Source organism: Cydia strobilella, chromosome 18 (assembly GCF_947568885.1).
Source record: "Cydia strobilella chromosome 18, ilCydStro3.1, whole genome shotgun sequence".
NCBI classification, from domain to species: Eukaryota; Metazoa; Arthropoda; class Insecta; order Lepidoptera; family Tortricidae; genus Cydia; species Cydia strobilella.
The window spans coordinates 16,216,134-16,242,342 of NC_086058.1; the positions used below are offsets into that span (position 1 = coordinate 16,216,134).

The 26,209-nt window shown below is 38.8% G+C and overlaps 2 protein-coding genes across 2 annotated transcripts; one reads left to right on the plus strand and one right to left on the minus strand.

Annotated features, from left to right (window-relative positions):
- Positions 1 to 120: 120 nt before the first annotated feature.
- LOC134749329 (cleavage and polyadenylation specificity factor 73) lies at positions 121 to 26,145 on the minus strand. The gene is made up of 17 exons (XM_063684244.1): positions 25,949 to 26,145; positions 25,653 to 25,716; positions 17,745 to 17,842; positions 17,172 to 17,300; positions 16,665 to 16,842; positions 14,789 to 14,878; positions 13,907 to 14,057; positions 13,284 to 13,459; positions 7,792 to 7,921; positions 7,226 to 7,401; positions 6,672 to 6,812; positions 6,216 to 6,324; positions 5,358 to 5,449; positions 5,011 to 5,103; positions 3,581 to 3,706; positions 3,009 to 3,131; positions 121 to 2,259 (listed from the first exon to the last, which is right to left on the minus strand). Exons 2-17 carry the CDS (start codon positions 25,680 to 25,682, stop codon positions 2,143 to 2,145), a joined length of 1,959 nt encoding a protein of 652 aa, XP_063540314.1. The 5' UTR covers positions 25,683 to 25,716; positions 25,949 to 26,145; the 3' UTR covers positions 121 to 2,142.
- Positions 8,964 to 12,639, plus strand: LOC134749338 (delta(24)-sterol reductase-like). Its single transcript, XM_063684257.1, has 5 exons — positions 8,964 to 9,055; positions 9,982 to 10,166; positions 10,725 to 10,835; positions 11,121 to 11,277; positions 11,482 to 12,639. Exons 1-5 carry the CDS (start codon positions 9,022 to 9,024, stop codon positions 12,636 to 12,638), a joined length of 1,644 nt encoding a protein of 547 aa, XP_063540327.1. The 5' UTR covers positions 8,964 to 9,021; the 3' UTR covers position 12,639.
- Positions 26,146 to 26,209: the final 64 nt, after the last annotated feature.

The window sequence follows — 26,209 nt, forward strand, 5'->3', positions numbered from 1 at the left end:
CACTCAATTTTATTTCAGTTCAGTTCATCAAGTTATCTTGCTTAATTAATAACCAAGTTGAAACAATATTTTTTAGGGTTCCGTACCCAAAGGGTAAAAACGGGACCCTATTACTAAGACTCCGCTGTCTGTCTGTCCGTCTGTCACCAGGCTGTATCTTATGAACCTTGATAGCTAGGCAGTTGAAATTTTCACAGATGATGTACTTCTGTTGCCGCCAAAACAAAGTTGAAATTTTCACGTTATGTTGCCGCCAAAACAACAAATACTAAAAAGTACGGAACCCTCGGTGCGCGAGTCCGACTCGCACTTTGCCGATTTTTTATAATACAATTAATTTGTATCTCTACGTATTGTATTTTATTTTTTAAATGCAAAGGTATGACATAAAAAAAATTCAACTCCTGGGTGCCTAGCCAACGTGCCAATCGTGAACACTCCGTGGCGTAGCGTAGTCATCTCTCTCTATCACTCCTCGCGGCCGGGCCAGTTGCATTCCGTTCGCTACGGAGTGTAAACGATTGGTACGTTGGCTACGCACCCAGTACTTTTATTTGCCAATTAAATGACTGCCAGTCAACTTCATTGGAAGCGCGGCGAGGGAGGGAGGGCGTGGGATGGCTATGGCTAATGACAGTGTTACAGAGTTGGGCATTAACTAGATAATTTCTTATCTAGATGATTATTTCAAATAAATTTATTCGAAGATAAATTCAATCACAAATAGTGCGTTGACAACTTTTTTATAAATTATCTAGATGAAGATAACTGGCCTCGTTTGTTATTGAAGTAAGCTTCTAATAATAAATTTAAAGAATGTCACGTCGGTTCAAACAGTCACACTGACACTGTACTACTGACATTCATCTTTCATTTAAAATCCCAACTAATTTATAATATAACAAATGATGGATTATTTAGTTATTTCAAATAAAAGATGATTTAGTTATCTTTCCGGTTATTCGTAAATAGATAATTTTTGCCCAACTCTACAGTATTATTATGAGAATTTATACAATATTATATAACCCTTGCATTTTTTTAATGTTACATTCTAGGCAAAGATTTACAAAATAATATTTTCTTTAATTTTGTTATCATTTTACGTGTTTGCTGCTGTTTTAGAAAAAATATTGTGTGCAACGCTATATGTATAATTAGGTTTTAAAATTCGATGAGACAAAGTGGTTTTGTAACTTCGCCTCTTGAATTTTAAGAAGATTTATTGTAAAACAATGATTTCCAACTTTTGTGTGGTAAAAAAATATAAATAATATTTGAAGTTTATTTCATTTTATATAATAAGTATGAAGGTTTGATTTTATTGTTAGTAGTATAAATTATTATACGGAAATCACGGCTTGACCAACTAATAATATACAGTGTGGAAAAAAATTATGGGCTCCGGAGGGATAGTTTCTTAAAACCTTAAGTTGGCTTATTTTGTTTTAGTTGTAAAAAGAATAAAACTGCATTCAAAGATTTTTTTTAATTCGCTCGTCTCGCCCGAGACTAAAATTCGACTAAAATTTTCAAAAAGTAAATAAACACCATCTGTTTTATTGTACTAGTCGATACAGGTAATGTTAATGGATAACATTTCTCCGAGAAACATTAGGTTTCACATTTGTCCTTCGTACAAAATATTCATAAAATCGAATATTTGGGACTTCCTCAAGAATTTTTTTAGACAAAATAAAAGAAAAATGACAAATCTAAGAGTGCAATTTTGGTTTTTTTTTTAAATAAAATAGTTTCAAGTAAAGTGAGCTAACTTAAGGTTTTAAGGCGTTTTTTCCCCTGGGCTCATTATTTTTTTCTACCTGTATATCGGTACAGTCAAGAGCAGTGGTAATTAATATACATCATTCCCAAAATTTCAAAAATATGTGTACGATCTTACACCGTAGACAATAAAGTCGTGTACACATATTTTTGAGCCATTCGTCTGGGTCGATATTTTTGCCTTCGACTGTACCTATACAATTTTCCTAGATAACTGCACTTTGTTAGGTTTTAAAAAGCAATGATATAGGGTAGTCTCGGGGCGGGCCGGCGCCGGCGCGGCGGTGGGTCGAGTACAGTTATTCGTGCGGTGCGGTGCTGACGGGGCCCGGCGAGCCCCCCTCCCCCGCTCCCCGCTCACACGGCGGCGGGCGCGGGGGGCGGGGGGCGCGCGGGCGCGAGCGCGCTGTACAGCTTGCCGACGGCGGCCTGCACGCAGCGCTCGACGTTCTCGTCAGAGGGGCACGACACCTCCTGCGTACACCACACGCACACGCACACGCACACGCACACGCACACATACATTTATGAGAAGGTTCAATAATACAGGGTGTTTATTTACTCACATGCAACAATTTACGGACTGAGCATCTCACAAATTGGGGAACTTCATACATATGAGCCGTCTGACCTTGACATTTTTTTCGCGACTTCGGGGTCGGTCTAATAGTAAACGTTGCTCGGGACGGCGAGCTCGTAAATTATTGCAGGTGACTAAATAAACATCCCATATAAATATATACAACCCGGCCGGACATATTTATTATGAACGAATAGATTTAATAGTACATTGTTAACCGAGGGATCGAAGGCACTCATTTCTACCGAGGTTGTTTGGCGCTCGAACGCAGTGAAAAAGCCAATAGTCCGAGGCTGCAAAGATGCCTTTCGCCCGAGTTAAACACTCTACTTTTCATTTCGAATACGTAGAAAGTAAAATACATGTTTTTTCAAAATCATTACTAAGTATAAATTTTTATAGTATTTCTTGAGGGTACTTTTAATTAACAATTTAAGCAAAAGTATCGTTATTTATGAAATGGAAATATCAGAATGAAAATTTTATACTAAATTCATTTAAACCCAAATTTCAATTGCTTAACGTAAAAAAAACGTACTTGGAACGTAAAATGCTCTAGTGCAGAGACGTATCATTTTCTGCACACCTTTTAAAACAACCTTCTCTCAGAGCATGAGAAATGAAAAAATGTATAAGAACTTACCATGTGTGCTAAGTCAATCTCGGCACGTTTGCCGGCCACGTCCACGTGCAGTTTATCGCCCTTGAACATCTTGGGCACGGAGTTCTCGCCGAACATCTCCTGCAGCATCTCGATCACACACTCCTGCAAATAATACACGCACGTGATTATATCACTGCTGATACTATTATTATGCTGCAATCGGACAAGAAAGAATAGAAATTAAATTAAGCACACACACACCCACACCTGCCTGGACACATCAGATTTCTTGGCACATCTGTATAAACTGAGAAATGTTAATGTTGTTAAAATAATATTAGTCTATGCCAATTTATTACTTTTCAACGTCAAGTAGTAAAATACAAACCAATTGGGCATAAAGTTATACATTGGGCATAGTTATACATTATATAGTGATTTAGGGATCAACGGCTGGATGAGTAAAAGGTGCCTTTATATACCTTAAAATGCATGCGATCCAACTTAGGTGCCGGCGGCAACGCTCTTGGAGTAGACCGACATGACGTATGTAGGTACACCGACAGCGGCCACTGTAATTAGAACCTTACGTGTAGCGACACAAGGCTCACCTTGAAGTGCATGCGATCCAGCTTGGGCGCGAGCGGCAGCGCCCGCGGGGTGGGGAGGGAGGAGGCCGACAAGATGGCCGCCACCAGTGCGTCCGCGTACATGTCCGACACCGGCGACGCTTGCCACTGACGAGGAACAAAACAGATAAACTAATCAACAAAACTATTTTGCAATGCTGACTTAGTTACGTCACTTAGCCACGTATTTACTATAAACATTTAGTTTAGAAACACGGTTTCAGAAACAGAAGTCCACGTGTTTCTGACACACAGAAACAGTTGCGGTAAACACTATTGTACCTCACAGTCCACAATTTCACACTATGTGAGCTGAAAAATTGTTTCTGTAAACAACTGCATAGTATTTCAGAAACAGTGTATCCCAAACAAGGTGAAGGTGAAGGTGCGTATTCACTATAAACAATATTTGGGATATACCTTGCACCATTAACCTAAAGATTGACCTCACGGTATAAAACTATGAAAACGGATTATATCGCGTATATTGAATTTATAATACATGCCGACGTTTCGAACCCTTTACAGCGTTCGTGGTCAACGGGTGACTGAGGAAAAATTACAAAGTGCAAAAATACTCACATACTAAAATAATGAACAATCATAGACTATAAACTTTAAGGCTGGTTGTACATGCAAAATCGGTTCATAAGGCTAGTTATACACTACAATTATTTTCAAGTAAAGATATATATATACGCGATAAAAACTACGCCGGCTCCAACCCTACACCACGGACCCGAGAAGATTTAATTCCCTCCTAAATTGTAGGAGGGTATCCCAATATGGGACCCGCAACAAACTCGGCGGGACACGTCTTTTCAAAACATATTATATTCAGAATGTCCAACATCATCCAACACTAAGGTCTCACAGTCTATGTCTCGCTTGCTCCTTTATCAGTACACAGTACAGTACAGTAGTATCACGGTATAGTTTAAAAGTTATCCGTGGGTAGTACCTCGAGCGTGATCATGCCGTGGGTAGTGTGTGGTGTCATACCTCGAGCGTGATCATGCCGTGGGTAGTGTGTGGTGTCATACCTCGAGCGTGATCATGCCGTGGGTAGTGTGTGGTGTCATACCTCGAGCGTGATCATGCCGTGGGTAGTGTGTGGTGTCATACCTCGAGCGTGATCATGCCGCGGGTAGTGTGTGGTGTCATACCTCGAGCGTGATCATGCCGTGGGTAGTGTGTGGTGTCATACCTCGAGCGTGATCATGCCGTGGGTAGTGTGTGGTGTCATACCTCGAGCGTGATCATGCCGTGGGTAGTGTGTGGTGTCATACCTCGAGCGTGATCATGCCGTGGGTAGTGTGTGGTGTCATACCTCGAGCGTGATCATGCCGCGGGTAGTGTGTGGTGTCATACCTCGAGCGTGATCATGCCGTGGGTAGTGTGTGGTGTCATACCTCGAGCGTGATCATGCCATTATCGACGGTGAGCTCGACGCACTGGTACAACCGCCACTTGGTCTCAGTCAAGAACTCCACGTTGCCGGCTACCTTAAAAAAAAAATAGATGTTGATTTAATAACAGAACTTCCGTGAAATAAAGACATTAAAACAGGACACAGGGCTTTTTTAAGTCGCAAATTGCTTGACATGGTTCGCTCCATAACGAGTAGCTTCAACAGGAGCTACTGTTGTGTGTGCTTATTGTTTAATTTCGGTATTTAATTTGCTACGCCCTGAAAGGACTCATGCCATATGCCATGTAACAGCATGTTCAGCAATTAAGAATATGTATGAATGGATACCTGCACGACCACATGCCGCAGAAGCGGCAGCGAGCCGGCGTAGTGGATGGACTGTCGTTGGGACACTTCGGATTGCGTTAGCTCCGTGTATTCTGAAAATTAAGGAATAAAAAAGAGGTTATCACACATTTGTTAGGAATACATGTTAGCCCATCGTAAGCCAATCTAAGAAACATTATTACTTATTAAAAATAAAAAGCAATAACAGTAAGCCCCGAACAGACACCGCCGTCGACGCATATTGACATACATTTTAATCCCCTAAATGCAGCCAACCACCACCAACCACAATTAGCCGACTGATCAACGTTACTCAACAGTGACCTACATAACATCCCATACAATAAAATTTAGCAAACGCTTAAAAAGGTTACAGACTGTTTGGTGCAATCGACCCTAACTCATCACAACCTTTCCTATTCTTAGTCAATAAAACAATTAATCAAACGGAGCGACAGCTGACGTTTACATATCTCTTAATCACTATACAAGTTATCGCCTAAGAAGAAATGACTATTGCAATTCATACTTGGAATAGGTCTACGAGTATAGTCCGATAAGAAATTGTAGAAAATTATTGAGGGCGCCACTTCCTACGTAACTGTCACATTTTTGACGTAAAATGCTAATCACACACATACATAAGTACATGGCAATAATTTTGTATGGAATTTTTTTAGTTTCATTTTATTTAATTTCTACTATTTTATGTCGCACTAGAAAGGGTTCTTGGGCCGCTAAATTGAAAGAAATGTGTATAGGTATTGGTATAACAGACCTTAGAAATGTGCGTGAGACACATATTTAGCATTCGTTTTGAACAGAATAACTTTTAACGAAAACAAGCTGTGTACTAACTATTGAGGTCCTGCGGCGCCAGTATGTGGTAGTTGAAGTTCCGCTTGACCAATACGCCTTGAAGTTGTTTCCCTTCTTCGGGGGGCTCCACCGCCAGAGACCCCATCACCTGTAGACACACATCATAAGTCACTCATCAATAAAGAGAGTGAGCTCTTTCATTTTAGCTCCGGTTGCATCCGATGCTATAGCTTCGGAGCCCAGGGTTCGCTTTCCTACTTTTGTTCCTCCTCATCGCACGATCATCGGCCAGTGGTGCCGTTGCGTGTTATACACATTGTCTAATCTACCGCTCTGATCACCGTGTGTGTAGATTGTGTGTCAGTGTGTAATTCACCTTAAATTCCTTAAAAGGCCTTCGCTATTTTTGGTGCACTTGTGTAGTGCATTTTTGGTAGAGCGGCCTTTAGACGGTGTGTTACATTGTCTTATCTCTGGTGTGTGTGTGTGTGTTACCTTCGCAGTCTTGTCCCCTCTGAACGTGAGCGATAGTTGTTGTGTGTTGCGCGGTGTGTGTACATGAAGCGCGCCGCGATGCTCTCGCTGTAGAGCGGCCTTTAGACGCGACATCTCGTTTTGCTCGCCATGGACTAGCACCTGAACAAGTCCAATTCATTCATGGTTTAAATTATTTAATAAAAAAAGGGAATGTACTATAAAATTGGTAGCATTACTAAAAATTAAGAATCCTGGAATCATTAAATCCTGGTCACGGCACCAAATTGTAACTTACAGCCAAATAAAATAAAGAACAAAAAATAATACTGATAAAATAAATATAGAATGTGAGAGAGAGAAATATACATTGGAATTAAAAAGAAAACATAAAAAAAAATTATACTCGAATATGTAAATGAACTTTGATGTTCACCTACCTAATAGACAATATGTGCGATAAAAATAGATGTAGTCGATGGCCATGAGTAGCAGCAGTAGTTGCCCCGGCCCTGGAGATTACACCCTCCAGCTCGAAGATAGTTTAACTTATTTGGTTTGGTTGAGTTACTTACGACATGTGGTGGTTTTAGTATGTTGATAAATTCTGAGGTCTGCTGATAGTCGGTGTGGGCGGAAAAGGAGATGTAATCGACCGACATCCGTAGTGGCAGCTTCTGGCCTGACATGGATGTTACTTCTTCCGGCTCCGAGAGGATGGTCTTGGCCAGCGTACCTTCGACACAGTAACCTGTAAATATGGACAAATATTACTAATACATATTTGCTCATAAATGACATAATAAAACACCCGACAACAAGCTATCTGTTTTCGCGATGCATAATAACATTATATTTTTAAACATCCGGTAATATTGGCGTTATGTTTCTTATAATAGATACCTAAAATTTGAACATGCCGAGTCACAAGGCTGCTTTAATGGAATTTAGTACTGTTCGTACAACATGAAAAATTTAGGTTTGAGTCTAGATTTTTTTGTAACTTTAGTACTTTCCAACAGATGTCAGGGAACTATGCCGAGTGAAGTATAAACGGCCGAGCGACGCAAGACCGTCTAGTAACACAAGGCTGGCAATTCCTTATCCGGCCGAGATATAGCTAATTTCTTAAAAAAGTTACCGGCAATGATGACTCCATTCTTGGGGTCGGTGCACCAGGATTCGAACAGTTCCCGCGACAGCCCCGACTGCATCATGCCGGGCGACGCCATTATCACGCACGGACCGATATCCTCGAAGTGGTCGATGCCCTGCAACCAACAATTTATTTATAACCTAAAACTCCCAATAAAATCCTTCCCTATCCTATATAAGAATGATCCCAACAGACGACATTTTCGATTAAAAAACCGCACGCAAATTGCTCCATCGGTTCACGATCACGAGCCACGAATCTCTGACCGCAACTACGTTCGCGTAGAAGTCGCCAAACTGCCAACCCATTCCAACTGCGGGGTTGGCAGTCTGACCACTTCTAGCTTAAAGCAGATTATTTTATGAATCGATAGGCAGAATATATACGTAGGTATCAAAAAATAAAGTGTTATATTAGTTGTGATTTGTAACTCTATCCAGTATCCACCCATGGTAAGTAGATTGCTGCATAAATCATAAACTTACAATACATGTTATTACACAATATGGGACTTGTCCTGAAATAAATACTATTCATTCATTCATTACGGGAAAACAACCACTAAACGAGATGTTTCCGCTTCTATATGAGAATGAGTAGACCATTAAAATCTGTTAAGGAAGGTGTATGCGTGTTGTCCATATTCAGAGGTTAGAGTTTGCCCCCTAAACAATTTGCTGAGTTCCAATATCTTATGATTTATTGAATGTAAAAATGTATAATCACCCAAATCATTGTAAATCTTTACTATAGCCACCCAAATATTCTATTTTAAAGCACCGCCTGGCAACACACTATCGCTTCGCTATCCAATTTCTGTACACGTGTGATACTTAGTCCTTATCAACGGTGAATAGAGATTTAAATTACATAATTTGCGCAAATACGCCAGTCCGTCGAATATTACTCAATGAATTGGTCGTATGTCGTATTCAAGGTTATAAGGAAGTCGCCTGCTATTATATTCGTGTAATCGAAAAGCTCCTTATTAAAGAAAAAAACTTATATTTGTCCTCATGTCGTCTAGACACGGATTCTTAGCTATCAGCTGAGATAATCACTAGGATTTGAAGGAAATAGACTATCATAATAAACGTGTTCATGATAGGTAATAAGTTATCAAAATAATCTCTTCTAATGGTTTGTTAGTCAGTCTCAAATATGAAGCGATTGTGAGTGGTCTGAATATAGGGGACAATTTTATAATTTAATAACATGTTGATATCGTGCACTGTTATGTTTATTTACGGTTTGTCATTTAATAATATACATATTTGTAGGAAGTTTTCTTAACGCGCATTTTAAGTTTAAAGTTAGTAAAAACGGGACCCTATTACTAAGACTCCGCTGTCTGTCCGTCTGTCCGTCCGTCTATCACCAGGCTGTATCTCATGAACCGTGATAGCTAGACAGTTGAAATTTTCACAGATGATGTATTTCTGTTGCCGCTATAACAACAAATACAGAGTGGGCCAGTGATAAATGCATTAAAAAAAAACATTTTTTATGTTTTTAAATAAAAATTATAATTAGAATTTGGGATAAAGAAATAAATTTTACGTTTTAAAAATTAAATCATCAAGATGTCGTCCGTAGCGGTTGCGGCACTCTTCCAGTCTTGCTTGTAAATTTTATTTAAAAACATAAAAATTGTTTTTTTTAAATGCATTTATCACTGGCCCACCCTGTACTAAAAACAGAATAAAATAAATATTTAAGTAAGGCTCCCATACAACAAACGTGTTTTTTTTAAACCGTTTTTTGCGTAATGGTACGGACCCCTCCGCGCGAGATCGACTTGCACTTGGCCGGTTTTTTAAATTAAATTCATCATCTTTATATTTGAAAGTCAATTATTGTCACAAGTCACCGTGCGAAGAAGACGAATTTAAAAAAAAACTGTTTATTATTATGGGTAGCATAAAACCTATAAAAACAGAACTTTTCAAATGTGAAACGCTTTAGAGAAGTGTTACACTTTAGCCTAATTCGAAATATAGATCGGTGGGCATCTCGCTTCATGTTTCTAAGAGCCTAGGTCTCATTTTCAAGCACTAACAGTGATGAGTACCGTTCCACGCCGTGTGTGCGCTAGGCACGCAGACAAATAACCAGTTGGGGGTGTTCATTGAGCCTCATTCCTGGGTTCCAATCTAATCCATATCTCCTCGACAGCCATGCTGCCCTCATCGTGGAAAGCCCGCATCATCGGCTGGCTAGAAGAGCACAGAGAACTGGTCGTCCTTGTCTTCTGCCTACCAGCCAGCTTCTTGTTCAGTCTGTTATTGAAACTGCGAGCGGCTGCGCGTCGCTTCAGCTCCGGCAGCCATGATGAAAGGGTCCGCGAGATACAGCGACAGGTTGGTACTGATCATTTGACAATATTTTTCAGAGATCAGTCTTTAGCAGCCATAGCCTAGAGCGCTGGTGGCCTAGCTGTAAGAGCGTGCGACTTGCAATCCGGAGATCGCGGGTTCAAACCCCGGCTCGTACCAATGAGTTTTTCGGAACTATTGTACGAAATATCATTTGGTATTTACCAGTAGCTTTTCGGTGAAGGAAAACATCGTGAGAAAACCGGACTAATCCCAACAAGGCCTAGTTTCCCCTCTGGGTTGGAAGGACATATGGCAGTCGCTTTCGTAAAAACTAGTGCCTACGCCCATTCTTGGGATTAGTTGCCAAGCGGAGCCCAGGCTCCCATGAGCCGTAGCAAAATGCCGGGACAACGCGAGGAAGATGAGTCTTTAGCAGCCGTGTTATCGTTGTAAAAGCCACTTAAGATTATCATTCGGAAAAGCACAAAGTAAGCTCTCATTCTACACTTCCTACAGTCTACTAATACCAGCTCATCTTTGTTTTTCTCATCGTCCCAAGGACGGGCCATTCATTAATGTACATATATGAATCTGCTTCAGGTGCAGGCATGGAATAAACTGGACAAAGACAACCGACGCCTGTTGTGCACAGCGCGACCTAACTGGCTGTCGCTGTCCACCACATTCTTCCAAAAACATTTGCACCATCGGGTAAGTGATATTGGAGTTTTAAAGGTAAAAAAGGCTTAAATCAAACTCTGAAGAAGAAGATTAATGATAGTTGAGAACCATACATACATAAATGTTTTGACCGATACGCGCGAAGCGAGGTGGGCAAGTTTTCCGTTCTCTTAGAAAAATACTGATAATGTGAACAATCAGTGCTGAACGAGAGTCTCTTTTATTTACTCGAGCCTACATGGAATATTCATTCTACATTCTATACTGTTTTTTTACTTTAAAACTGTCTACATAGTCTAATTTTTCCGTAAACAGGTCCCTATCCCCCTGTACGATATCTTGGAGCTGGATGAAGCCAACATGACGGTCCGAGTGGAACCGATGGTCACCATCGGAGACATCACCAAGTTCCTCATTCCCAGAGGCTACTCGTTGGCGGTCACCATCGAACTAGATGATGCCACGCTGGGAGGTGAGTCGATAGTGGTCAACTAAATATTTATCTCATCAGCCTGAATCAACCTACTACTAAACATAGGCCGTCCAGGTTCCATTGGCACGCTAATGAGGTCGATCTTTAGCTCTCTAGCTACAATCCCTGCTGCCTTACGTACATAATCGCCCCTTCGAGCCACAAGCTTTATCATTTGTAACTTGTAACTTTATCTGCTCTTAGGTCTGGCGTTCGGTACCGGCATGTCAACGCACTCGCACAAAGCGGGCCTGTACCACGAGACCATCACCAGCTACGAGGTTGTGGTCGCCGACGGTTCCGTGGTAACGGCCACGGCGCGCGAACACAAGGAACTCTATCAAACCCTACCTTGGTCGCATGGAAGTCTTGGCTTTCTAGTCGGTTTGACGCTGAGAATCGTCAAAATCAAACCGTATATAAAAATTAAGTACATCCCAGTTAAAGGACAAGAAAATTACTGTAATATGATGAGGGAATTATCGGGAGCATATGAAGAAAAACCAAAGGAATTCCCAGATTATATCGAAGGCACGATCTTTAGCAAAAACGAGGCTGTAATCATGACGGGAGACTACGCGGACTACGACCCGAAGATACCTGTCAATGAGTGCTCTAAATGGTATAAACCCTGGTTTTACAAGCACGTCGAAAGCTTTTTGAAGAAAGGTGAATCGGAAGAACTGATTCCGTTGAGAGATTACTTGCTAAGGCATAATAGAGCGATATTCTGGGTGGTCGAAGATATGCTTTCATTCGGTAATAATTTTCTGTTCAGAACACTATTTGGTTGGCTATTACCGCCCAAACCAGCATTTTTGAAATTCACAACTACTCCTGGAGTACGTAAATACACTTTTACTAAACAAGTCTTCCAAGATATAGTACTCCCTATCAAAGAATTGGAAAAACAGGTAGAAATAGCGACTGAACTTTTTGACAAGTATCCATTACTGGTGTATCCATGTAAAGTTATAGATCACGGGCAGTCTTCTGGACAATTAAAGAGACCTGACCCTAAATATATGGTACCCGGTACTAACTACGCGATGTATAATGATTTGGGGGTATACGGGGTGCCCGGGAAGGTGAAAAACAAGAAGAAGTACAACCCTGTAGACTCGATGAGGAAAATGGAGAAGTTTACTAGAGATGTTGGGGGTTTTTCGTTCTTGTATGCGGATATATTTATGACGCGGGAGGAGTTTGAGAAGATGTTTGATTTGACGTTGTATGAGAGGGTGAGGAAACAGTATGGGGCGGAAGGCGCCTTTCCGCATTTGTACGATAAGGTCAAACCGGAGTTGGATGTGTTTGCTATTGGAGAGGAGAATGCCATTGGGGAAGAGAAATCGAACTGATACGTGTATTTTGTGCAATATTTTTTCAGCAATATTTTTTTTTCTTCCTTAACATATCTAATCTTGTCAGCGTTTTGGGGTCAACTGTAAGCCCGCAAGAGTTTTTTTTACAAATAAAATAAAAATAAAACGAACATCGCCAAATAGATATCTTTTGTAGAGAAGACACTGCATCTTGATGTTATAATTGGAGTAATTAATGATGTTTTCGAGAATATCAATCAGCGTTGTATTGAATTAAGTAGATGTATTTGTACACAGTCTAAAACAAATTCGTGCTTCGAATTTGATAGCTTATGTAGATTGTGCTGTTCGGCTCGGCACATTTGGACTTTGGAGGTAACTGATTTGATTCTTATTGCCAAATATTTTCGTTTTTAACTGTTACCACAAAATATATGGTTATGTTGCCGTACAGCGCCATCTATTTACAGTCAAACTCGGAGGCACAATTTGACCTTGGGTAAATTTTACACATATAATTTTAAACAATCAATAAATCTTTGGGTAGTACAAAATCCTGGTCACGGCACCAAATTGCAATCGTACCACTAAATAAAATAATAACAATAAAATAAACATGATTAAAAGATATGCACAAACTTAAGATTTTTGCTAGTCAACAACTCTTCGGTGCAGACTTACCTTGAGGTTGGAGATGTGTCGGAACACGAAGGGGTTGTTGACGGCGATCTGTCTCCGAATGCGGTCGTTCATGGCGTTCACATATGTTTGATAGACAGCCATACATTTCTTGGCCAGAGATGAAGCGTAGTAGATCGGCACATCTTGAAGCTCGGGGTGAAGGGACCAGTATTCGTCTGCGACAAATAAGGCATGTTTTAAACTTTTGAACACCAATCACGGATATATCGGCACCGCAGGTCCAACGCCAAAGACGTATTAATCGGTCAAAGACCACAGAGCATCATAGACCTACGTGCATGTGCATAAAATTCAATTTCAGTTTTGACATTTCGGTGACGTGGCGTCTGAGTGACAGCTTATGTGTTTGACACGGCATCGAAAAGGTAATTTATTTTGTAATGTATCCTATAAGATACATGTTTGTGCCCTCTTTTTCACCATTATCTTTTAATAATAATAAAATTCTTTATTTCAGGCCAAACTGCCCATAGATTGTTAGTTATATACAGACTTATAATATTAGAGTTAGTACATCTTAACCTAGGCAGACTTTAAATATTAGACGGCTCGATTACACGATTTAAGTTTTATTATAGGATCAATGTTTATTCAAAAGTAACCTAGAATGAGCAGTAACTCCTGCGCCCGTCCGAGCGCGAACACGGGCACTAGGCAGCGGCCGCCGCGCGTCACGATGTCCTGCACGAGGCCGGTGAAGCGGCTCTCGCGTTCCTCGCGCTTCTCGTGGATGTGGGTGCCGTACGTGGATTCCTATACACACAACACACTCATTTAACCAGTCAGAAATAAATAATCAACTGAAATAAATGCCATACCTATACTAAAGAAAAATTACTATGCGTTCCAGTGGCCGAGGTCGGAAATGCCCCGCGTCTTGAGCTCATATCATAGGGACAGTGCGCGTCGGAGGGTCTACCATCTACTGGCCTGAATCGGAAATATAAACATGTACATTTCCAAAGCGAGTGCTGCCATCTACCGTTCTCGTATGTTTTCTTGTGCATAGTAGGTTCTGCCATCTTGTGAGCTACACCGGAAGCGTAAACTTCACATTTACACCTCGCCCCAAAATCTAACGGCTCCTGTGCCGCCCCCTATAGTTCATGAACGCTCCCTATACGGCTAAACACCGTCAGGCCACTCGATTTCGTATCCCCAGTTACCTTACACTACTCGATCACTTGTTGTACAGTAGTTTCTAAATAACTTAAACAAGTTTTTTTTTTACAGGACCTTTAGAAATAATTATTATCATCAATAAGTTATAATGACAGCTCCAAATGCTCCAATGTACTACCTAACCTACCTTGTTTTTTGTACTAAAATGACAATTGGTTTCGGCAAATTAATTGGATTAAAATTTTAAAAAAAATTGGATTAGGTTGTAGATTGAACATTCAAATTGTCATTTTAGTATTAGCAATATAAAAACAGAGTTCTATGAAATGCACATTATTTATCGAATAAAAAGTTTCACTCACAGTAATAAGTACATCTGGATGCACAGTCGGAATCTCAGCTGCCATCAGATGTCTGTCCTCCTGCCGCGAGAAGTCTCCCGTGTACAACACCTACAAATAAACAGAACAACTTCAGATTTACTTTAATGTAACTAAAGTTTGTGTGTAAAGTTTGAGTGCAAACCTCATTCGCGCAGAGAAAAAATAATTATGTATCTTCAAAAAACTGACAAAAATATGTAAGTATCACTACATAGTATAAAACAAAGTCGCTTCCTTCGGTTTGTCTGTCCCCATGTATGCTTAGATGTTTAAAACTACGCAACGGATTTTGATGCGGTTTTTTTTAAATAGATAGAGTGATTCAAGGGGAAGGTTTATATGTATACCTATACATCAGCATTGCACCCGTGCGAAGCAGGGACCGGACAACCCTTTCCGCGATAAAACCCTTTCAATGGGTGACACTTAAACACGGCTAACACATTGAAAGACTTTCCCTTTTGAACTGCAAGCCTATTCATACCCTTACCTTTGACTAACCCTTACCGAAAAGCTAACCAAAAATAAGGCTAGCTCTTAATAAGGGTTACCCTTATCTTTAAGCGCTTTTTATAAAGGTTTCCCTTTGCGTAAAAGAGACAGGATTAGTATATATCTACGGTAGTGTATGAAAAGGAAAGAAAATACGTGCCTAGTCAAAGAACGCCGCCGTCGCCGCCGACGATCGCTCGGATTCGAAGTAATGTGTGCTTTATGAACAAGGTAGACGACTTAAATTAGCACGCTTATATGCTAAAAGGGAAGCCCTTTATAAGGCTAACCCTTATAAGCAATATGCAAGGTGTTGGTGAGCGGATGATAGGGGTTTTGTAAGGGTATTTGGGCTACCGATTACTCAAATGTGGTAGCTTTATATAAGGGTTTTTAAAACCAAAACAAAGGGTTTCGTCTGGCAAAGGGTATGGTGAGTTAAGCCTTATGCAATACCCTTATAAAACCCCGATAAGGGATAGCGGGCCGGTCCCTGGTGCGAAGCCGAGGCGGGTCGCTAGTCGCATAGTAAGGGAATTATTATAGATATTTATAAATGAATAGGGAATAAAGGGCTGTAATATATGAGTGACCTTGACCCCCGCGATCTCGATCATGAACATGGCGGCGCCCAGCACGTGGCCCGCGTTGTAATAAAGGGCTGTAATATATGAGTGACCTTGACCCCCGCGATCTCGATCATGAACATGGCGGCGCCCAGCACGTGGCCCGCGTTGTAATAAAGGGCTGTAATATATGTGACCTTGACCCCCGCGATCTCGATCATGAACATGGCGGCGCCCAGCACGTGGCCCGAGTTGTAATAAAGGGCTGTAATATATGAGTGACCTTGACCCCCGCGATCTCGATCATGAACATGGCGGCGCCCAGCACGTGGCCCGCGTTGTAATAAAGGGCTGTAATATATGAGTGACCTTGACCCCCGCGATCTCGATCATGAACATGGCGGCGCCCAGCACGTGGCCCGCGTTGTAATAAAGGGCTGTAATATATGAGTGACCTTGACCCCCGCGATCTCGATCATGAACATGGCGGCGCCCAGCACGTGGCCCGCGTTGTAATAAAGGGCTGTAATATATGAGTGACCTTGACCCCCGCGATCTCGATCATGAACATGGCGGCGCCCAGCACGTGGCCCGCGTTGTAATAAAGGGCTGTAATATATGTGACCTTGACCCCCGCGATCTCGATCATGAACATGGCGGCGCCCAGCACGTGGCCCGAGTTGTAATAAAGGGCTGTAATATATGAGTGACCTTGACCCCCGCGATCTCGATCATGAACATGGCGGCGCCCAGCACGTGGCCCGCGTTGTAATAAAGGGCTGTAATATATGAGTGACCTTGACCCCCGCGATCTCGATCATGAACATGGCGGCGCCCAGCACGTGGCCCGCGTTGTACGCCCAGAAGCGCACGCCGCGCACGTCTTTCTCCTCGTGGAAGTTCACCGTCTCGATGCGGTCCATGGAGCCCTCCAGGTCCGACTCCGTGTACAGCATCTGCTCCGTTGATATGTTGCTGCAAGTGCAACACACATTACACATGCCATTCATGTTTATTTCAATTCATGTAATAGGTAGGTGCAGGTACAGACAGGGTAAAACAATTGTTAACTTTATAGAGTTAGACCGAGCTAAGTTAGCAGTGACTCAGATAGCCTTGCGAAGTCTGGGCTGTCAAAACCTCTACCAACTTAGCGTGGTCGACTCTAGCCATAATGAAAAGGCTAATACTTCTACTTCCTTAATTAAAATCCATTCATTTAAAAGATCAATGTGGAAAAACATGAATGTGAATTAAACAATTGTGCCATAATAGTGCAACACCACACCGTCCACACCACCCACCTGACTTTGATGTAGTCGGAGACTAGCCAGCGGTAGATGGCCTTGGTCGCGTGCGTCATGAACACCCGGCCTTTGAACGATGTTTTAGTGAGGAACCAAGGCAGGGCTCCACTGTGGTCCAGGTGGAAACTGAAAATAATCAATAAATACATTATCATTTTAACTATACCTCTCACGTCAAGTGACCATCACTTGACGTCAGAGGGACCACCCTATGACAGTTAATTTTTATATGGAGTAGCTGTCACGTAAAATATTTGTAGACATTTATTGGTAGTTAGACACATTAATTTATTTAGAAATTGTAGTAATAAAAATACGTAAAAACATATAAATTAAGCCCAACAAAAAGAGACTTGAAGGAGTTGTCTTAGGGATCACCATCATCATCATACACAAGAGGTATAAGTACTAAATTCTAGAATCTTCAAGTAGCTTCAATCTGAGGCAAATTATTGGACATAGCATAGGCCTTCTCCTCATCCAAATGTTCAATTAAAATCATTGGTCTACCTTGCTGGGAACCTTCTTTGACTATCCCCTCCAAAATCAAATGAAAAATTAAAAACTTACTGTGAAATCAGTAGGAGGTCAACCTCATCTGCCTCTATCAGATCCACAAATGGCAGAGCATCCATGCCTGATAGCCCCGGGTGGATACCACAGTCCAACTACAAAACAACACATACAAAAAGGTTCATTAATGTCAATATGGGAAAGACCAGCATATAAAATCTATTGCAGGGGAGACCATCATAGGGCAATAACTCTCATATTATGTCGCTCAGATTAGTGTTGGTAGGAACTAGGAACCCGAGTCTTTTGAGTCTCAATTTGAAGAACTTGAGTGAACTTGAGTTGGGTGTCTTACCTCCAGTGTCAGTTTGACGTTGTATTTTTGGGACACCTGTATATATATTTTGTAAGAAATTTTTATACAGATTATTTACGTATAAGACTATTTTTTGTTATGAGCTACCAACACCGTTGTACAATGCAAGCATCGCACATTTCTCGCGTCACCATTTAATATATTGAATGACTTATAATTATTATTGCTGTTTATGCGATTACGCTTTAATTCGATTTATATTTCAGTTTACGTACATACATGCTCCTAGCTAGTACTCATTATATACCTTGGTTATAAATAAAGACATATACCTAAATCAGTGTTTCCATCAAGATATCAATCAACCATCAAGATCAAGAGTCATATCAGCTCAGATGTACAAACGTTTACGAGTTATTTAGGAAAAACTATAAAAAGGGACTTTTAAACCCATTCACTTCCACCCTCGGTACTTTTAGTAATGCCAAAATATGCTTATACACGAATTATTTCCCCCATTTTTCCATCGTTTGGTTGCCTATCGATTTTACGCGACTATGCGCTAAAAACTTCCGATTCTTTTAAGTCCCGAGTTAAGTCACTTATTGAGTCTTTTAAGCGCAACTTAAAAGGACTCGAGCCTTCAGATAGATTTCGTAAAAAAAATTTTGTAGGTTTTAATGAACACTGAGGAAAATAGGCGTTATATATTGAATGATGTGTACCTCACCAATGAATTTCGTATGGAGTACAATGCATTTTAAGTTATATTTCTTTACAAAAGACTCTGGTCTTGATAAGAACTCAAGTTTCTACTTAATGATAATGACTAGTCTGAAAAACTGAGTCGAGTCTTAAAGCAGAGGACACAAAAGATCCTTATGGGTCAAAGTGTATCCGCAAGGGCCCCTGAAAACCATAAGATAAGCTAAGATAAAGCAGAGGACTCAGGACTTGAGTCTTAACCAGATAATCTTCTGATGAGCTTCACTTTTTCTGCTGTACTGATGTTCTAAAAGTGTAGTTTGTGCACAAACACTAGTACAGACTAGGGCTCGCGGTCGAATCCGTGTTTCGTTTACACGTTTCGAATACCCGTTTCCGAATAATACGTAAACGGTTTTTTGGCCCGTTCCACACGTTTAATTAAGAAACGTGTAGTTAAGACCCGTGTACACGGATAAACGGGTATTCGAAGATACGTATCTTATTTATCCGTGGCTCCGGACACGTCCTTGACGATAGTAGCGAAGGAACGAACGCCAGCTACAAATGAATAGACAAAAGATTCATGACGAGTTTCTGTCATATTTAACCTTATTCCGTGGGTCATAAAATCGAAATTCAATAAACGGTTTAGAAACTCCTTTCTTGAGCATGTAGTTTTTGCTTGCAATAGGTATTAAGAGTATTCACGCTTCCTATCAAAGTATAGTATTTTATATAGCACTAAATAGCTACTTTTTTTTACGTTGCGGGTTAGCAATACAATATAAAAACCTGCTAGTACCTATTTAAAAAAAATATTAGAACCATCGAGTTCAGTATGTAGGCAGGAAGTCAAACTAATGTTCGAAATTGGCATTAAATAAGTATTTATAAAAAAATACAATTTTAACTTGCTTCTTTATTTTAAATTTAATTTAAGAACATGATATGAAATTGTATTTCTTGTCATATAATGTATAGACGGAGAGCTGGTGGAAATTTGGAGTAGGTCCTTGAGGCAAGCTGAAAATTTGCCTGATGCTTCTCCTATCTTACCCTACCTCAGCACTACAAGTCTGGCTGCAGGGTAGCGGGTCTAAACCAACCTATAAATTTTTAAAGAATTTTTTTTTTGGTGCCCAAAAAAGGTTCTTGAGGCAATCTGTAATTTCTACAAGTGAAAATTGAATATCTAAATAGTCATAAAAAAATTATGCCAGACGATTTGGCCGGGTCTTTAACCTTGCCAGACGCGTGCAAAATATTTTTTCAAAAAATTCAAAAAAGGTTCTTGAGGCAATCTGTAATTTTTACAGGTTAAAGTTAAGTATCTAAATAGTCATAAAAAAAATAAGCCAGACGATTTGGTCGGGGCCTTCTACCTGCCAGACGATCTAGAAAGTTACGTATGGCACTTACTCGCACGCAAAATTAAGTTTGTTATCCTGTATAAATGTATGCTAATACAAAGTTAATTTTGTAGTGCAGAAAATTAAAGATAGAAAAGTACAAATTTGGATGTACGATGTGATTGTGAGTATATATTTATGATAATTATGGGTATGAATAGGGTGTGGGCATAGTACATATGAAATTAGCGACAATATGTCCAGCTGTATCTCTATTGTAGATACATGGGTAGTTCATTAGTTATGACGAAGGCCTAGGCCGGGAAATATTTTTATTTTATTTTAATGTAAACATGGCGTGCATGGCTGTGTTCATGATTTTTTTTTCATCTTTCATATATCATATAATATAATTAAATAATAAATAATTTATTAAATAATTAATTAATTATTTTAGGGGTTTAATATAATTTTAGTCTAATTTAATTTTAATTTTAATCTTAACTGTAATATAATAATTTTATGTAATGTTATAATGTAATGTATTATGATCCTAAGTTGATTGAAATAAATGAATAAATGAAATAAAATTAATTACATCACACGTTTAGGGGGGGAGGGGGTCAAGAAAATGTGACATGTTGTGAGGGAGTCACAAACTTTGTGACGTCACTATAAGTTATTTAAATTATTTTATTCGCTGTACAGTTAAATAACAAGTTTTTGGAACGATAATCGTTTTTAATCGTTTAATTTTCTTGACATGCAATGAAATATCGTCCTCATGTGCGTCAAAACAGCCTTCAAAGTATCACGTTTCGGGCGGAGCAACTCGAGAGAACTGTAAAGCGAGGTTTAGACTAGCAAGAACTTGCATGCAATTTACGTTACATTACCGACTACTAAGGTAAACTGCATTCAAAATGTTTATCAGATACCGCAATGTAATGAAAATTGCATGCAAGTTATTGCTAGTCTAAACCTCGCTTAAAGGAATTTCATACGAAATTGAGTATTTTTTTTTATTTTAATGTAAACATGGCATCTGTGTTCATGCGAACGGGCTAAACAGCTGAAATTTGTTTTAGTCGGAGCGCAAAAATAATCAAATTTTCTTTCCCGCGTAAGCAACCCTTAATTTATATTTAAAATAAACGCAAAAAAAAACAAAATCTTTATAGGGCTGTATCTGCTAAAGCATGCGTCGTAGCGCAAAAATAATAAAATTTTCGTTCCCCTCTAGGTAACCCTTAATTTATATTTGAAAAAAAAACCAAAAAGACAAAAAAATCTTTATAGGGCTGTATCTACTAAACCATGCGTCGTAGCGCAAAAATAATAAAATTTTCGTTCCCCTTTATAAAACCCCAAAGTAATATAATAAAGAACACAATGAAAATCAAAAAAGAAAAAAAGAAGAAAAAAAAATATAGGGCTGTATCTCCTAAACCATGCGTCGTAGCGAAAAATAATAAAATTTTCGTTTCCCTCTAGGTAACCCTTAATTTATATTTAAAAAAAAACAAAACAAAAATCTTCATAGGGCTGTATCTTCTAAACCATGCGTCGCCAAAAATAATAAAATTTTCGTTCCCCTCTAGATATGATCCTTAATTTATATTTGAAAAAAAAAAAAAAACAAAAGAAATATCTTTATAGGGCTGTATCTCCTAAGCCGTGCGTCGTAGCGTAAAATAAATCAAATTTTCGTTCCCCTTTAAAAAACCCCAAAGAAATATAATAAAGAACACAATGAAAATCAAAAAAGAAAAAAAAAGAAAAAAAAAATTATAGGGCTGTATCTCCTAAACCATGCGTCGTAGCGAAAAATAATAAAATTTTCGTTTCCCTCTAGGTAACCCTTAATTTATATTTAAAAAAAAAAAAACAAAAAACTGTATCTCCTAAACCATGCGTCGCCAAAAATAATAAAATTTTCGTTCCCCTCTAGATATGATCCTTAATTTATATTTGAAAAAAAAAAAAAAAAAAACAAGAAATATCTTTATAGGGCTGTATCTGCTAAACCGTGCGTCGTAGCGCAAAAATAATCAAAATTTTCCTCCCCTTTAGGAAAGCTTTAGGAGTTAATATAAAAAATTACCAAAAAGAAAAAAAAACAACTTTATAGGGCTGTATCTCCAAAACCGTGCGTCGTAGCACAAAAACAATCAAATTTTCGTTCCCTTTCAAGGAACCCATAAGTGATATAAAAAACACAATGATAAAATAAAAAAATAAAAAACGTTATAGGGCTGTAACTGCTAAACCGTGCGTCGTAGCGCAAAAATTATGAAATTTAAAAACAACGAAAAATAAATATATATATATGGCTCTAGCTTCTAAACCGTGCGTAGTAGCGCAAAAATAATAAAATTCTCGCCCCCTTTTACCCCACACACTGAATAACCTATGAGTACATGAAACAATCACCATCATCATCATATTTGTATTATTCAAGCATTAATAATAAAATAACAAATTCACACATTATAATAATTACAACACATTACTATTCTGTATTTAAATTGTACATGTATTTATTAAAATTACAATACATTCTTATAAATTCGGTCATATTACATTTACTATATCCCTACTAATACTCAGTGTACATAATTATCATAAATATACAAATATTCATAATCACAATCACATCGTACATCCTAATTTGTACCTTTTACCTTTAATTTACTGCACTACAAAAATAACTTTGTATTCGCATACATTTATACAGGATAACAAACTTAATTTTGCGTGCGAGTAAGTGCCATACGTAACTTTCTAGATCGTCTGGCAGGTAGAAGGCCCCGACCAAATCGTCTGGCTTATTTTTTTTATGACTATTTAGATACTTAACTTTAACCTGTAAAAATTACAGATTGCCTCAAGAACCTTTTTTGAATTTAAAAAAAAAATATTTTGCATGCGTTTGGCAAGGTTAAAGACCCGGCCAAATCGTCTGGCATAATTTTTTTATGACTATTTAGATATTCAATTTTCACTTGTAGAAATTACAGATTGCCTCAAGAACCTTTTTTGGGCACCAAAAAAAAAATTCTTTAAAAATTTATAGGTTGGTTTAGACCCGCTACCCTGCAGCCAGACTTGTAGTGCTGAGGTAGGGTAAGATAGGAGAAGCATCAAGTAAATTTTCAGCTTGCCTCAAGGACCTACTCCAAATTTCCACCAGCTCTCGGACCAGTAGGTAAACCTTATAAAACAAAGTCCCCCGCCGGATCCGTATGTCTGTCTGTATGTTCGCGATAACCAGACCTCACCTATGAATGAAGTTTTTCTTTGGGAATGTTTATGTGTATATTTTGTTAAGGTTTTGTTTAAATTGGTAGAAATATGACGATGTTTGCTAATGAAGTTAGAAAAAATCACGCTGGCTTAAGCCGATTAATCGAATCCGCTGCCCAATCTATTTGATATCAATGTATGGTGGACTTGTCTCTTTTTCATTGGTCTACAAAAAAGTGCGCCATGGCTGTCTGTCTATATTTTAAGAATAATTAACCCATTATTAACTTCTAAAAAAAACCGGACAAGTGCGAGTCGGACTCGCCCACCGAAGGTTCCGTACAAATACATCTGTAAAAATTTCAACTGTCTAGCTATCACGGTTCATGAGATACAGCCTAGTGAGTGGTGACAGATAAATGGACATTGAACTCTTAGTATTATTAGGCTTTCGAAGTGAATACTTGTTACAGAATGTATTTTATTATGCTTGACTCTCCATGCGAAGCCGGGGCGGGTCGCTATAGTTATTAATAAACACTTTAAATCAACTTGATAAAATTGCACCTTCTCAATAAATTCTAATTGTTTTTACTTTAGGTACCTCTTACCACAGTAAAACGCTTTTTAGTGCGGTGCAGCTACAAAACAATTGAAAACATTTTCTTGTGCAGATGTTTTGACCTTATTACAACGACATAAAGCTTGTAATTGGCGGTGACACTTGTATTAATAGTTTGGGAACCTACATGTTTTCGACGATGACAAACAAAAGGATATTGGAAAACAATGGATGGATGGACCGCCGGTCGGCAACGTGCGCATTTAAGTTTATTACCTGAACGCTAGTGCGAAAGTGACCAAAGTGAATTATGAATGATTACCAATTTAAAGATCTATCTTAATGTAATTAGCAATATTATCGCAAGTTATCCAAGGTAGTATGGGTTTTTATGGTTCTTGGGTAAAATTACTCGATAATCCCGCTTTTGTGTACCTACTAATAACTTTTTTGCGCCGTTGGCAGGTTTGTTGTTTTCGCAAAGCAGTAATAGATCCGAGATAAAAATAACCACGAAATAATTAAACTGTTATTTTTAATTAATATTGTATTCTGTCTGCACACCTATTATTAACGAAAATACTATACCATTATGTAATTATAAAAAAAAACTATGATCGATATCAAATTTTTGTAATTAGCTTAGAAGCAATCGGTTTTATTAAATGATATAAATAGCTTAAAATAAAAATTATGTATACCTACTATTAAACATAGGAAGATTAGGAAGATGGCTCAGTAGCTATGTTTTATCAATACGGTTAAAAACAATTAAAAAAAAAAAGTAATTGTGCGGTTTTATGAAACCACGATACAAGTGAAACTTTTTTCGGATTGTAGGCATTAAACTAAAAAAAATCGGAAATTAATTCGATTTACGGTATTAAAATCGCGGTTTTAATCTTAACTTAATAAATTGGGGCGATAGAATAAAAGCTTCACTTTAAAAATCGTACGACAAACGAATTCATCTGAAGTCAACATAATAATAGTGGACCTTGTTACCATTGTACATTGGCTCAAACTGGTTCGGAGTATTTGGACCCGTTCGGAACGGTCTTAAGTACCCGTGTAAACGGAGATACGTGTCTGAGATACGTTTCTTGGGAACGTTCCTTCGAAACGTTTTCGAATCCCGGCGGTTCCGTGTAAACCGGGTTCTTAGTACCGCCGGGCTTAAGAACACGGGTATTCGTATCGGCGTGTAACACGGATACCGGGAGCCCTAGTACAGACTTCCTTAATAGACAGTCTTCTTCACATTGACCTTACTTTGTATTGTTTGATTGATGGTCGAGTGGTAAAGCATATGGTGTCCATTTGGTTTGAAAGTTAGTAAGGACAGTAAGGTAATCGAGTAGTAAATTTGTGCCTTAAATGTGCCTACAAATTCTTGGGAATAAGTTGTCAAGTAAACCCCAGGCTATAAGCCTGAATATTCATTTTCCATCAACTAGGCAACACAATTATTACTGTAAGCATGTAGTTTAAATAGAAATGTAACTTAATTAAATTGATCATAATATCATTCTGATGTCAGTGTACGTTCAAATGTTCAAATTGGCCTGTAAGACAACATCCCATTATAAATAAATGCGAAAAATTAGAAATTATAGAGTCTGTGCAATAGAGAAGAGTCGTGGAATGTATCGGGCCCCATACATTCCACGACTCTTCTCTTTCCGCACAGACTCTAATCAAGTTATAATCCAAATTGATAAGATAAAGAAAGCATATCAAAAACTTTTCACAACCAATAAAGTAATAAAAGTATCCTTAATCACCATAATTTTCTTTCCTTTGAATTCCAGCATAATACATGATCTTCCGACTTCCTGGCCGGCTCCCCTGAAATCATTGACATTTTATAGTTGCTTAAGTTGCTTTCAAAGGTAACTTCTTTCTTTCATAATCATATGAAACGTTTAAGAAACGTTTCTGAAATTCGTACGATAATTAGAGATTTAGGATTTTTCGACGGTATAAATATTTGAACAAAGGCAAATATCGCTTTAATTAAAGCCAAACAACTAATATAAACAACAATGAAATGAGAAATAGGTGAAAAAATTCTATTTACAATGGTCGAATTGTAAGCTGATCACAAGCTGATCACTTTCTTCGAAGGGCCCCGGGTCGGTGCCCTTCCTCGGATTTGTCGTCATGATTATAAATTGCTTAATGCACTTTATGAACTATAAAGCAAACATTTAACACTTTAACTTAGCAAATTGAATAGAGAATTGATAATGAAAATTGAAAACAACAACACCAAACCGGCAGCTCAACAATCGACAATCGACATCGACAATTCGACAACAGCGGCAGGCAGGCGACAGAT

Excerpts from the sequence above, each read along its gene's own strand:
- LOC134749338 (XM_063684257.1), top strand. The coding sequence starts at position 9,022 with ATGTTGATATCGTGCACTGTTATGTTTATTTACG. Across the intron at positions 9,056-9,981 it reads CACTGTTATGTTTATTTACG|CCATGCTGCCCTCATCGTGG; the intron begins GTTTGTCATTTA and ends TCTCCTCGACAG. Across the intron at positions 10,836-11,120 it reads AAAAACATTTGCACCATCGG|GTCCCTATCCCCCTGTACGA; the intron begins GTAAGTGATATT and ends TTCCGTAAACAG.
- LOC134749329 (XM_063684244.1), bottom strand. The coding sequence starts at position 25,682 with ATGCTGGAATTCAAAGGAAAGAAAATTATG. Across the intron at positions 6,813-7,225 it reads TACTAAAACCACCACATGTC|GTGCTAGTCCATGGCGAGCA; the intron begins GTAAGTAACTCA and ends GGACTTGTTCAG. Across the intron at positions 5,104-5,357 it reads TGCGGCATGTGGTCGTGCAG|GTAGCCGGCAACGTGGAGTT; the intron begins GTATCCATTCAT and ends TTTTTTTTTAAG.